The sequence below is a fragment of the Nelumbo lutea genome, chromosome 8, assembly GCF_056320005.1.
Source record: "Nelumbo lutea isolate HS-2025 chromosome 8, American lotus-T2T, whole genome shotgun sequence".
Classification (NCBI taxonomy): Eukaryota; Viridiplantae; Streptophyta; class Magnoliopsida; order Proteales; family Nelumbonaceae; genus Nelumbo; species Nelumbo lutea.
Genome location: NC_142691.1, coordinates 21,055,166 through 21,068,980, shown reverse-complemented (window position 1 = coordinate 21,068,980; position 13,815 = coordinate 21,055,166). Strand labels below are relative to the sequence as shown.

At 38.0% G+C, this 13,815-nt stretch overlaps 1 protein-coding gene across 2 annotated transcripts; it reads left to right on the top strand.

Annotated features, from left to right (window-relative positions):
- LOC148843257 (DOMON domain-containing protein / dopamine beta-monooxygenase N-terminal domain-containing protein) lies at positions 1-4,749 on the top strand. 2 transcript variants are annotated; one of them, XM_088959719.1, is made up of 3 exons: positions 1-201; positions 338-3,056; positions 4,452-4,749. In XM_088959719.1, the coding sequence occupies exons 1-2, from the start codon at positions 88-90 to the stop codon at positions 3,050-3,052; spliced, it is 2,829 nt and encodes a 942-aa protein (XP_088815845.1). In that variant the 5' UTR covers positions 1-87; the 3' UTR covers positions 3,053-3,056; positions 4,452-4,749. The 2 variants fall into 2 exon arrangements, with proteins under 2 accessions (XP_088815845.1, XP_088815844.1); XM_088959718.1 differs by having other exon boundaries at positions 285-3,056.
- Positions 4,750-13,815: the final 9,066 nt, after the last annotated feature.

Genomic DNA, 13,815 nt, shown 5'->3' with positions numbered 1-13,815 from the left:
CTGGGGCTTAGCTCATCGCTTCAAATTCAATCTAAGAAATAAGTAAATAACCGACTATTGTCTATTGATCTATGATGCCGGAAATGCATGAATCTCTATGCTTACCGAGTGCTCCCAACTTGCTCTCTCCGGCCTCATCTCGAACACCTCTTCAGCATTGTGGACAACGGGATCCAAGAGACCCTAGACTTAGATCGAGAGGTATTTTTCTTCTTTGTTTATCTCTGCTCAAGTTTTAATTTTTCTTTCTTAAATTACAAGATACCAGAAAATACATCTAATAGATCTGAATCACCCGGATCGTGTTATCATGGCGAGAATGCTCGGTGGTTTAAAGGGGCTGGCATTTTTGTTATTCTTTCTGTTTGAGTTTTGCGATGCGGATTCCGGTGGTAGAAATTGCGCGAGTAACAGTTCTCTGGTTGGTTTCGAGTCAGAATTCTTTATGGTTCAGCACCAGTTGAGAGGGGTGATGAAAGTGATTAATGATTGTTCATTTAGGGTTAGCGAATTCGATATGATTGAGGGTGCTGATGTACACTGGTGGGGCGCCTTAGGTGATGCTTTTGAGAATCTAACGACCGGGTTTGTGATATCTGATCAGCCGTTGAACAGAACGTACAGAAACGAAAGCTTCGTTGTTGTTCTGAACAATTTCACATTGGATCAGATCAAAGTGGTTGCCGTCTGGGACACACCAACAGGTTCGGATTTTGGACATGTTCTTCTTGAAAACCCTAGGAATGGTTCGAACCCTTCGTCGAATTCTTCAGCATCTAGTTCTAATTTGGCACCATCACCCTCTCCGTCGGCTGGGAACAGTTCTGTTGGAGGAAAGAACCGGGTTTATGAACAACCTACCATGTTCGATAACTGCAAGATTCTTGCCAATAATTACCGTCTTAGGTGGACGTTGGCTCCTGAGGAGAACTTGATTGACATTGGGCTGGAGGCAGCTCAAGAAAGCCAATACTATATGGCATTCGGTTGGGCCAACCGCACGTCTTCTTCTGAGTTTATGCTTCATGCTGATGTAGCTGTGACTGGCTTTACAGAGGAAGGTATCCCTTTTGCTGATGATTATTACATTACCAGATACAGTGAGTGCTTAATGAATAAGGATGGTAAAGTTCAGGGTGTTTGTCCTGATACGATCTATGAGGGATCTGCCCCCATTGGATTGGTGGACAACACCAAGTTGGTATATGGACACAGAAAGGACGGAGTGTCCTTCATCCGATATCAACGGCCTCTCAAATCTATTGACACAAAGTATGACTTAACTGTGAACTATACGGATAACATGACTGTAATATGGGCTCTGGGGCTGATTAGACCTCCTGATGCTCTCCGCCCATATTACCTTCCCCAAAACCATGGTGGGCCTCCTCTTGTGACTTATGGGCACCTGGTTCTCAATGTATCGGAGCATGTAAATGATTGCTTAGGGCCATTAGAAGCAGAACAGAAGGAGGATCGGGACCTTATTTATGCAGATGGAAAGACCCCGCTTATTGTTACAACAAGTCCAGCAGTGCATTACCCAAATCCTCCCAATCCTTCAAAAGTTCTCTATATTAACAAGAAAGAGTCTCCTGTCTTGAGAGTAGAAAGAGGGGTTCCAGTAAAGTTCTCAATACAAGCTGGACATGACGTTGCTTTATACATAACTTCTGATCCAATTGGTGGGAATGCAACCTCTAGAAACACACTGGAAACTATATATGCTGGAGGGCCAGAAGCTGAAGGAGTTCCAGCAAGTCCAACAGAATTGGTTTGGTCACCTGACAGGAATACACCAGATCAGGTTTATTATCAATCATTTTATGAACAGAAAATGGGTTGGAAAGTTCAGGTTGTGGATGGGGGTCTTTCGGATATGTACAATAACAATGTTGTTCTGGATGACCAGCAAGTTACATTTTTTTGGACACTGTCCGGTGATTCAATATCTATAGCAGCTCGAGGTGAGAAAAAAAGTGGTTATCTTGCAGTAGCATTTGGTGGTGGAATGGTGAATAGCTATGCTTATGTAGGTTGGGTTGACAATGATGGCAAAGGCCACGTGAACGCATACTGGATTGATGGGAAGGAGGCCATAAGTGTGCATCCTACTAACGAGAATTTGACACATGCAAGATGCAAGTCAGAGAATGGTATTATCACTTTCGAGTTTTCCCGTCCCTTGCAGCCTTCGTGTGCTCTAGGTAGTAGGCCAGAGTGCAACAATATTATTGACCCCACAACTCCTCTTAAGGTTGTTTGGGCTATGGGTGCTAGGTGGTCAGAGGATCATTTAAGTGAGAGAAATATGCATTCTATTACAAGTAGCAGACCTGTTCGTGTGCTGCTTATAAGTGGCTCAGCAGAGGCAGAGCAGGATCTGCGCCCAGTTTTAGCTGTGCATGGATTTATGATGTTTGTTGCTTGGGGCATCCTGCTTCCAGGTGGAATATTGGCAGCCAGGTACCTAAAACACTTAAAGGGTGATGGATGGTTCCAGATTCATGTTTACTTACAGTATTCAGGTTTAGCAATTGTTGTGCTTGGTGTTCTTTTTGCTGCTGCTGAACTTCGGGGTTTCTTCATTAACTCAGTACATGTAAAGTTTGGAGTTATTGCTATACTTTTGGGTTGCTTTCAGCCCGTGAATGCATATCTAAGGCCAAAAAGACCTGATAATGGTGAAGTGGCTTCCTCCAAACGGATCCTTTGGGAGTATCTCCATGTCATGACGGGGAGATGTGCCATTGTGGCTGGAATTGCAGCACTTATTAGTGGGATGAATCATTTAGGAGACAGATATGGAGGTGAGACTGTTCATGGGCTTAACTGGGCTTTAATAATATGGTTCTTGATGGGTGCATTACTAGTTGTGTACTTGGAAAATGGTGAAAGAAAGAGAAGAAGGGACAGAAGCTTTGGAAAAAGCAATTGGGTATTGGGCAATATCGAGGAGGATGACTCTACTGATCTTCTGCACTCAAATGGAACACAAGGGCTGCATTCCTCTCAACAAATGGAAGTTCAGTTAGAACCTCTGAACAGATAGATGTGTATGTTCTTTTTCTTGCTTGATACAATATGTTCTTCATTTACAGAACAATTCAACTTACTGTAATGTAATGGCAATATCTCCTCTTCTTTCTCATTTTCACTTCATTCCTGATTTTAGAGGCCCAAAAAGTGACCTTCATTGTGGCATGTAATGAACTTTTGATGCACACTCCTTTATTAATCTCTCTAAAATTGAAGATGGGTATGGCCAATGAATTGATTTTTTTTTTTTTTTTTTTTTGTGGGGGGGGCGGGGGGGTGTCAGTTGATTGTTCTTGTATTCTGGGTGCATGCGTATAATTTATTTCCCTTCCAGGAATATCTAGGAATGGGCATCAATAGGTGATAAGGACTTATGGGGTTTCTTTCATGGTCTAATGATTTGTTTAATTTTCATGGTCCAACCTGCCCCCTCCCCCCGTGAACAACTCACAATGGTGTCTGCATTTTAGAATGTCACACTAATGAATTGGCTAGTTATGGTAAGAAGGAAAAACAACTGATTGGATCGTCCTTGGTGGTAAAATGCTTGGACGGTTCTGATTTGTACCCTTTTGTACCCTTGAATAAGAAGTTGGGTGAGGTCAAGGACATTTGCCTGTACAGGTTAGCCTACCCAAATGTTTCCATTCATTATGTAGGTTAAGTTTATCCTAAGCCATAACTGATGAACAGTTTATTCACTCTTAACCTGAAGCATATCATATATAAGGGTTGGAAGTGAAAAACTTAAAGAGTGTTAAAGGAATCCATTTATGTTGTCATCTCATTTCTGAAATGAGTTTTTTTCTTGATAATCTGCTCATCTTTAATTCTGCAAAGTAGATTTTTTGATATCATGATTCTTTTTTAGTTCTAACCTTTTTTTTTTTCGAAAATGAGTTTTAACCAATTAATTTATGCTTAGATATGTCTGCTCATATATTTACTAGCAGGTTACTTCATAGATTTAGGTTTTATCCTAAGTTGATTCCTGTGCATTCTAAAATGAAGCTTGGTTCTATCTCAAGAGCTTTTTATTTTTTCAACATCTCAATATCCAATGTGGTAGTGTCCAATGACATTTTTTGCAATCTCATCATAGTTCTTTAGACCATCCTCTTCTCTTTAATTTATTTTCAAATAGTTGTATTCCCACTTATTCTGAAAATTGAATGCACATGGGCTTAAGAATGGCTTTACAAGTGATTTGTATTTTGATTTTTTAATATTTATCCATCACTCTAATACTAGGTTTATGAATCTTTTAATTTAAATTTAGGCCTTAATTGCTCTAAAGCTCCTTGATAATTCCATCTTAATGTAAAATATCAAGGTATATTTCTATTGTTCATTTCAATTTCCTTTGCATTTGAATGTCATTTTATTCTAATGGTTAGCTTTCTTTTTTCCAGATGCAAGGAGTTAGGCAGATCAAAGAATTTTTGTTAGTGAAGAGATCTTTGTCAAGAACAAATGGGACTATTATATCTTGGAGCTTGGTTCACAAAGAATTTTTTGGATTGGGACACAACTCGGTTTTGGTTTTTGAAAATTTGTATACAAATAGGTTATACTTGTATATCCCTTTGTACACGGGCTTTTGAATCATATTAATGAATATACCATACCTTCTGACAAAAAGGTAAGGCAAGCCAAAGCCTGAGCCAATATTACATGGATTTAATGGAACACCTCCTCTTTATTTTGTCACCACTATTTTAAAACCTATTGCTTCTATACTAGCAATTTAGCATTATGGTAATATTAATCATGTATATTTGATTTGTTATATTTAATATGAGTTGGTTGTCTACTTGGTTTTCAGGGAGGAAAGGCTGAGCTTTTGGTCTGATCCTGATACTGAATTTAATCTGGGTAGAGACACTGGTATTAGTGTTTTTTCGAATGGGAATAAATTGGACTAGGATCATGTTTGATGTGCCAATAAATGGTCTTAAAGAAACTGTAAGTTTGTTTTTTACTTTGCTTTATTAAATGCTTGGTATGTGCCATTTATGGAATTTGGGTTCTGGAAAAATGATGATATTGTACTTTCACATGGATTACCCCCCAGTCAATTATATTTGGTTTGAAGGAAAATAATAAAGAAATAGAAAGGCGAGTGTTGGAAGCTAGCTAAACAGATGAGGTACAGGCACATTGAAGTTGAAGGGGACTCAAAAGTAGTCATTTCCTGGGCTACAAACAGCAGCCATACCCAATGGACATTTAAACATGTGATTAGGGAAGTGGAAAAGATTGCAAAGGAGGTAGAGGCTTAATTCAAATGGGCTCAAAGGAGTGCAAACGGGTTAGCTGATTATGTAGCAAAACAAGGGGCATTGAGACAGCAACTGTTTTGGGCTGCACTGTAATGAGGGACAGAAAAGAGGGTTCAAATGGGATCATTACTCCCATCACTAAGTTGTATAAACTTTTTCTAATCTGAGAGTTAAATAAAATTCATGCTCGCTGATAAAAGAAAATAGAGAGAGAGAGATTTACATGTGTTCATTCGAAACCAAATGTACTATGTATTCTATCCTCTTTGTCAATAAAATAAGACTTATTTATGAGGCATTTTGTTTACAATTATGGTCAGTTATGACTGGTAGGTCCTCAGGTAGTACTGTAGGACATTTAGTTCCTTATAAGGGTGAGTTTGGGCAACTCACTTGTAATGTGGGTGTGTACTAGGATACACATTGATATAATCCAATTGAGTTGATTCAAGGAAGAATGTATTGTCACTTAAGTTACACAAATCATTTAGATGCAAAGTCTTTTTTTTTTTTTTTGTCCTTGGACAGGAGTTCCAAGGCTTTAAGATTATGACCAGTCGCTAATATACCATAAGAACAAATGTTGAAGATCTGTAGCTATCAGACTCCATACATTTGATGGTTGTGATTTTATGGTTCTGGAATGTCCAATAAGGGATCTGCACCCTCAAATAAGAAGAGAGTGTCACTACTAAGAGGTTGAGTTGAATCAGGGCCTTAACTATGAATCCTAGTTGGACTAGGACTCTTAGCAGAGGATTCTCAATGATGTTAGGGCTCCTATATAAGTCTCAAGGTAACATCGTGATGAGTATGGGAGAATCCTAATTGAATTGGGACTCCTAAGGAGGAATCCTAGTTGCACTAGGACTTTGGTATTCTGCCTCCAGAAGAGCTTGGAGCAAATATGAGAATAGTCCTTGTGGTATTAAAACTCTCAGGAAGGACTTCCTAGGGCCTGTCCTGTATTGTCCTGATTGAACTAGGAACCCCTAATATGCCCAAGTGATCATATGCTAGCAATTGCCTTGAAAGAGTTTCAAAGCAAAAAACTGAGTTTCAGGTGATTTCCCTGTTGGAATAGGACTCCTTGTTAAATATCTTTTAGTGGTGATCGGTCCATACAGTGACTTTACACATGGTATCCCAATTAGATTTGGACACTAGTGTAAAGGAACAGAAATGTAATTTCACTTTGCATGTAGTGACCAATGTGATAATTTTCAAAAATTAATTGAAATGTGTTGTTGGACTTTTTTGCAGTTTTAAGAAGTCTTTCTAATCCTGACCACATATTAGAGAGTGGGTGGAAATTTTCAATCCAAGAACAAAGAAATAAGGCATCTCCTAGGAAACCATAAATCCTTGAGGATGGAAACCCTAATAGAATCTCACACCCCCCTTGAGCTCTGCTTCTCGCAATATATAAAATATTAGAGAGCTCATAAAATTGCAGTTTGTCCAGCCCTATAGGAGAGTACGATCTACACTTTCTAGTGCCCAGCAAATCTAGAAGTGAGTGCTGAAAAGCTGCAAAGTAAGGGAGCAATGAGACTTCCATTAGAGAAATCGATTAGGCTACTTGGATCAATAAGTTTATTTCATCAAAGAATTTTGATTTGGACATTTGATTGAAACTTCTACATGTATGCAATAAAAGAAAATTTTATTTCTTTGCAGAACAAGAGGTTAACAGGGAATGCCTCTATTGGGCTGCTTCGTAATCTTATTTCTTCTCTGTTTTGTTTTGAATTCTTGTTGCCATATTCACTCTAAAGGTAGGGTTGCAACTTGTGCCTCTCCCTAGGTTGTCTGGTATCAGTTTCTTTCTAGTGTTAATAAATTCCTTTTTCAATTATCAAGAAAATGGGTCTGGGCTAGGTGAGGTTTTGCATGGTTCAGTGTCATAAGCCAGGGAGACAATAATTAACTTTGTGCAAAACTTGAAATTATGTCCTTTCACACTTGGGAAATACTCATGTATCGCCAGGTACTTCCATGGAGATCTTGGTTTTATAGTGAAATCAATTGGTTTACTTTTCTTCAATTTCATTTTCAGAGAGAGAGTTTGCAGAAGTTGTACAAAGGTAATCCAATTGGACTGTTGACAATAGAATGGAGACTAATTATTTCTTGATGTCTTTCTCTTGACATTGCTAGGAAAGAAGATTGTGGTAATTGCTACCCAAGTGAAGAAAATATGGTATGGTATCAAGGAAGCATGGCAAAGTAGGTGTCCATTTTGGCTATCAAGAATAAAAAGGGGATTAAGTAGTTTCTTCTTGTCTTTTTCTTAACAAGGAGGGAGGCAAAGGAATTGTTCTGTGGTGCTTAAAGAAGTTAATATCCAAATAATAGCTGAAGCTAAGCTAAAATAATGCTCTCCAAAGTCATTGCTAGGCAAGAGGATAACTTGGTAAAGGTCTTTGCAATCCATATAGGAGTCACTTGATCTAAGTTGAAATAATGACTGGGTTGATCTGTAAATCAGTTTCTGTAATAGCAATTAAAAATCTTAGATCTAAAGACATGAGTGCCGAGGTTCCAAAGCTCATTTGATCATCTTCAGATGATTATCAGTTAGCTAATTCACTTTTATAAGTTTTAACATCTTTCTGATTGTATGTGGGTGATGCCTTGTCACCTCTTAGGATGTAATTTTTTCTTCTTTTAATGAAATTTCATTTTTACCTTCAAAAAACAACTGGAAAAAGGTTGAAATTTACAATGACCTATTCAAAAGTAGGTCCACATTCTACCTAACAAAATTGAGAAAAACTTAAATGCAATAATGAAGAAGCCTATTTAATCATTCTTCGATATGGCTCTCATGCTCATGTCTGCAAGCTACTTTAAAAAGACAAGTGTAAATCATCAAGGAGATGCAGGGTAAATTGATAGATTCAACCATCAAGGAGCAGGAAGGATTGATGTTTTGAGTAGAGGCACCGATGCTTCTCAATTTCAAAAGTTTACTATGCATCTGGACCTGGTAATTCATTTGCTCAAGAAGTTGCAAGTCATCAACTGGGTTCTCTCATTTTATTGTTTGTTATAAAGCACATTTTGCAACTTTTCCCCCAAGACCTTGGGCTTAAACAATAAGGAGGAGCTCAACCATATTTTCTACTCCTTGCATAAAAAAGGCATAACAGAACTTTGTGGAGAGCAAGGTAGTTAAAAGAATCAATCAAAATGTCAAACTTGAGATCTTCATCTTATTGGTGGCAGAAATATAATAACATCTAGTCAAATGCTGGAATGGTTGCAAACCAAGATATCTGCTTACACTACTACTTTCCAAGTTTTAGATCCCTCCAAAAAAACACTGACAGATCCACCTACCTCTATAACTACTACTTTCCAATCCTACTGACCACCAGATCCACCTAGGGACCTGTTTGCTTCTTTTCATTTGCTAATCATGCCTTTTTTTCGGATTTTAGAAATTACTGCTAGCATGGTTTCTCCTAAAATGCTTTTTCTATCTCGTCTCTTGAAGAATACACAAGGATTAGACTAGCTGAACGTGATGGCTGTTCAGCGGGCTGTGGAACCAATGATAAGCAATCCTGTAAAATAAGAAAAAGACAAAAGTATCCTTAACTATTCTTTAAATTTTCAAAGCATACCCCTGTAATGGGCAGTAGCTACTGTACCACCCCACCTTGATTTCACCCCCAACAACATCAACACCATCATAAAAGTTACCTACCTGCTCCAAGACAACTTGGTTTTTGCCTGGAAATCTAGAACATCGTCAAGCCCTCTACTTGCTCCAAGACAACTACCCAGAATTTCTCCCCAAGCAGGTCATCGCCTTTATTGTTTTAGTTGATGGTCTCATTAAAATTCAGCTGAATTTTGAGAGTAAACACGGAAATCTTATGGTTTAAGCACAGCTGCAGAGACAGAAGTGGAAGAGAGTGAAAACGAACCTTTATTTTTTCTTATTAATTTTGTATAGTTCTCGTTGCATCAGAACTGTATTATTCGTTGTTCTATGGTTTAATACCCGGTTTGTTATTGCTTTAATTTGTCGATCCTTTTCTATAGATTTGGTGGACTTTAATCTTGTTTCACAGCCTGAAAGAATCATTATAATTAAAATCCAGCTATTATCATTTTCAGAGCTTATTTGTGGACATTAATTTGTCTTCCTACTCCCACTAACTCTCACTATACTTGGGTTAGCGAGCTCTGAAATGAACCCACTTCACTGTGAGAAGTTTTTGTTCCGTCCACTTCCAACTTTCAACTATTGTAGCTACGAGGATAGTTGATTTGTTAGGCAGCAACTATGACCATTTTCAGAGAAAACTAGGTACCAGTAATAAATAAGGATGTTGGTATTTTCAGTTGGGTGGTGTTTCATATGTAGGGTGTTTCATAATTAAAGGAGTTTTTAAATGAAAGGCTGAATTTGGGATTAAAAAAAAATTTGACAATAGCTATAAACAGCACTAAGCATTTCATTACCCCAAGGCCAATACATGTTATGTGGGAGCATCTTAAAAGGAGTTCAGATTGGCGCACTACACAGTGCGCCCCACATGCACATCTCAACGTGTATTGAGAATATTTCACTTACTTGTCATGGGGAGATGTTCACAATACACAGTTGGGAATTGGAATATGCTGTGGGGAATGCCAGGGGAATTGGGCTTCGGTCAGTGCAAAGCCCGTTAGAATAGTCTTTACAGCCTTGCATTAGGAATATTTTTGTATTTATGTGTTTTATTTCGTAGGGAGATATTCCTAATATAAAGTTGCATGAGGCTGTTTGAACAGTGTAAGTCCGGGCTTGCACTGACCGAAGCCAAACTAGTGCCGGGGTGCTGATGCGATTTCTCTTAAAAAGGCATATTAAGTAGTTTTTTAAACTACTTATAACTTTATAAGTAATTTCCTCAAACCTCTTGGATTAAATAAGTAATTGTCCTTTGTTTTATTTATTTATTTTCATTTTGATCATAAAGTCTCCCAAAGTTACAATGGTCAATGTATAAGTTCCATTTGCTGCTTGATTCATCTTACGGGAAAGTATCAGTACCTTGGTCTTTGATGCAAAGTTCTAAGCCATACCAGGTCCAAATTTGGACCCATCTAGAGCAAAGAGCAGGGTCCATCAATCCATATCTGGCGGGGCCCACATCCAATTGAACCGAGTAAGAATGGCAACGGGGAGGGATCATATTCCCTATCCCTGACCTGTTCCAATTGGGGATAAAAATGACCCTCTATCCCCATTCCTTGATGGAGATGAATTCCCCATCAGGGACATAAATCTCTGAAATTTTTAAATTAAAATTATTTTTAAAAATAGATTTACTTAAAAGAAGGAAAGTTTTTAAAATAATAAAAACATTTTAAATATAATTTATATATTTAATATATAACAGGGGTAGAGCCAGGGTGGGGAATTCATTCTCCATTTCTGTTCCCGTGCCAAGTCAGGTATTATTGTGCAAAACCCAGAAATACAAATTCAAATGACACCCCAAAATGAAAGAAAAACAAAGATAAGGAGAAGCAAGCAAAGAGGATGCACAAATTTATGTGGTTTAACTTTTAGTCTATGTCTGTCTACCGGCAAAGAAGGAATAGCAATCCACTATGTAATCTATAATGGAGAGGAATATAGAGTTTTGTACTCACAACCTCACTCACAAAAAATCCCTAAATACACCCAATGTCTCACTCTATTCTCACAAGATAAGGATTAAATATACAAGAGAAAAACCCCCAAAATACATAACTCTTTGTATTTGGTTCGTACCATAAGTTGAATACGAATCGGGTCCATACCATCAGGTTTTCTCAACTTACTTTGGACCGGGTTCATAAAAGCCAGTCGCAAAAAAAAAAAAAAAAAGCACAACCATAACAGGTATCACTACCAATCCCTCCATCCCGAGTCCCACCCCATCCTTGCTAGGGCAATCTCCATCCTTAACCCCATCGGTTTGGGGAAGCCAGCACCCAATGAGGATGGAGAAAATTACCATTGAACTGAGTTTGACAATAAATTTAGTTCAATACCTAAAGGATCTGTTTGTGAAATCCATATTTGACTTCCATTTGATTAAAATATCCAGATTCCAAACCAAAACCTCAATGACCCTAACAAAAGACATAAGCCTACAAGAGACTGGTTTGTGTAAATGGCACTATGGCAGTCAGTTGCACCCAGGAACGAGAGAAACTGTATGAGAGGAGAAAGAACGAGGGGAAAAGAGGGGAGGTCGGCCAGATTGCTTTTATACAAAATGCTCAAATGGATATCTAACCAAGCTCATGGAATCAAATACGCAAAATACTCAAATGGATTTGACTGAAACATCTCCATATACTCAAGACTGGTGTGAACTTATTCCTGACAAACTGAAGGCTTCTGGTATCGTCCAAATGGGATCTTCTCCTGTGCTTACTGATGTTCTTAATGATATCAGATTGCCTACAAGTGCATATGAGATTGGTTCGAGGAGAATGTGGGCAGGGCTGCCAATGTATGCTTTACAGTTGGCTTTTTCTAACTACCCAGAACTCCTTGAAGTTCTTGTAGACCAGAAGAAGGTCTCACTAGAGTTCTTGGATGTTCCTAGTTTGCCCCAGTTGCCACCATTTTTCTTGAGGAAGCCTTCAAGCCAAAGCATAAGTGGTCATTCAAATTGCAATTTGATGATGACTTGTAGGTCCCGTGCTTCCTCTGCCTATGCTTCTTTAACTTCGCGAGATTGATAGGAGACAGAGAAATTCAGATTTGGATGAAGGGGATTCATTTTCAACTGAGACAGAATTGAATCACCAATGCAATTAGGTCATCAAAGTGGTTAATGAGATGACATTGCCAGGATCCTGCTCTGAGTTTAATGATTCCTATGTTGTCTCCCCTGCTGATCATAGAGATGAGAGGTGGAGTAGTTCAGTAGAGCAGCAAGATCCAAAGCCTTTCTTTACATACAAGCCTAAAGCCTTTTTCAGATAAGAGACCTACCATTAAGTCCACACAAGATGAGACTATTTCTGAGGACAAGAGGTTTGAAACCTTTGTTTGTAAAAAGCCTGAGAGAGAACTTGATCCTAATCCACTTAAAAATTCCAAAATGCATCAGGAACTTTCTCCAAATTCTAATGAGGATTGGTTGGATTAGAATATTTTGATGAATTGTGCCCTGTAAAGTTGCAATTTGATCCTTCTCCATTGAGCTTTGGGCCCAAGGAGTTGAAAGGCTATAGGTTGTTGAAAGGCAGTTTGCAAAATGGCAGGAAGGTTCTCAGTCATATCAAGATTTTTTTACTCCGTCCAAAATCACAAGCACCGTGATTTCTATAAGTTCTTCAAATCTTTGCATAACCATAGAATTGCATCAAATTTGTTCCTCATGTTGCTCTGATCTTGCCTCAACATCTCATTTTATTGATGGTTTGGCTGCGGTCATTTAGTTCTAGGCTTTGTTTAATTGTAGTTTAGTTATGCGTAGTAAGTAGTCTAGTAGTTTCTCTTAGTTGGATTGGCGCTCTCTCTCTCTCTTTTATATATATATATATATATATATATATATATATATATATATATATATGACATAGCAGTTAGGAAATAATAGCACAATAATAGTAGTAGGGAGATTTTTTAGTAGTTATGTAAGGAGAAGCTGGATTCTGTAATTTGGACCTGTGGGGATAAAATAAAAAAGTTCAAATGGCTAACTAATAGCATGACTTTGAGGGTACAATGGGTTCTAGTGAAGCAAGGGATAAATAGGGATCATTTGTATTGGCCCAGTTGCAATTTGGTCATTGGTATTCTTAAGTTAATTATGTGAGAGGTTGCATCTTTCTCCTCTCTTTGGGATGCTTATACTGCTTGTATATATTGATATTTTCTAATGTAAGTCAAAGTTATTTATCAAAAAATAAAAAATATATATAAACAAAAAGATCTCTTACATAATATTATAGCTTAAGATCTCAACATGGATCTTGATATGTCTGATTCTTGATTTTCTTTTGAAGTTAGAAATAGCAGCGGTGTCTTGTCTTGTCTTCTTGATTATTCATTCATATCTCATAGTCATACTGCCAAATTTGATTATTTGCAAGATGACTAGATCATTGACTCGACCTTTTGCCCAATAGATTTTATCTGGGTCATAGTCGATGAAAATAATTTTTATCTGATGAAGGGTTGCTTGCAGCAAAAATTTACAGATATGGAGAGAATATTTGTTGATTGCCAACCAAACTGGGATTCAGTCAGAGCAAAGCCCATTCAAACAGCCATCATAGCCTTGCATTGGGAATATCTTCCCATGAAATAAAACATAGAAATACGGAGATATTCCCAATGCAAGACTATAAAGGCTTCTCAAACAGTGTTCAAACAGACTTTGCTCTGACGGAAGCCGATCTCCTTGGCAACCACGTATCATGCCTTAGTTTTTTCAACATTTTGATGTTCTGTCTCCGTGGCAGCTCTGAATGATTGTCACGT

What these genes read in the sequence shown, in the direction of transcription:
- LOC148843257 (XM_088959718.1), top strand. Translation starts at nt 72, where the DNA reads ATGATGCCGGAAATGCATGAATCTCTATGCTTACCGAGTGCTCCCAAC. An exon ending in CCCTAGACTTAGATCGAGAG is followed by an intron (nt 202 to 284) that starts GTATTTTTCTTC and finishes TACATCTAATAG; the next exon opens with ATCTGAATCACCCGGATCGT.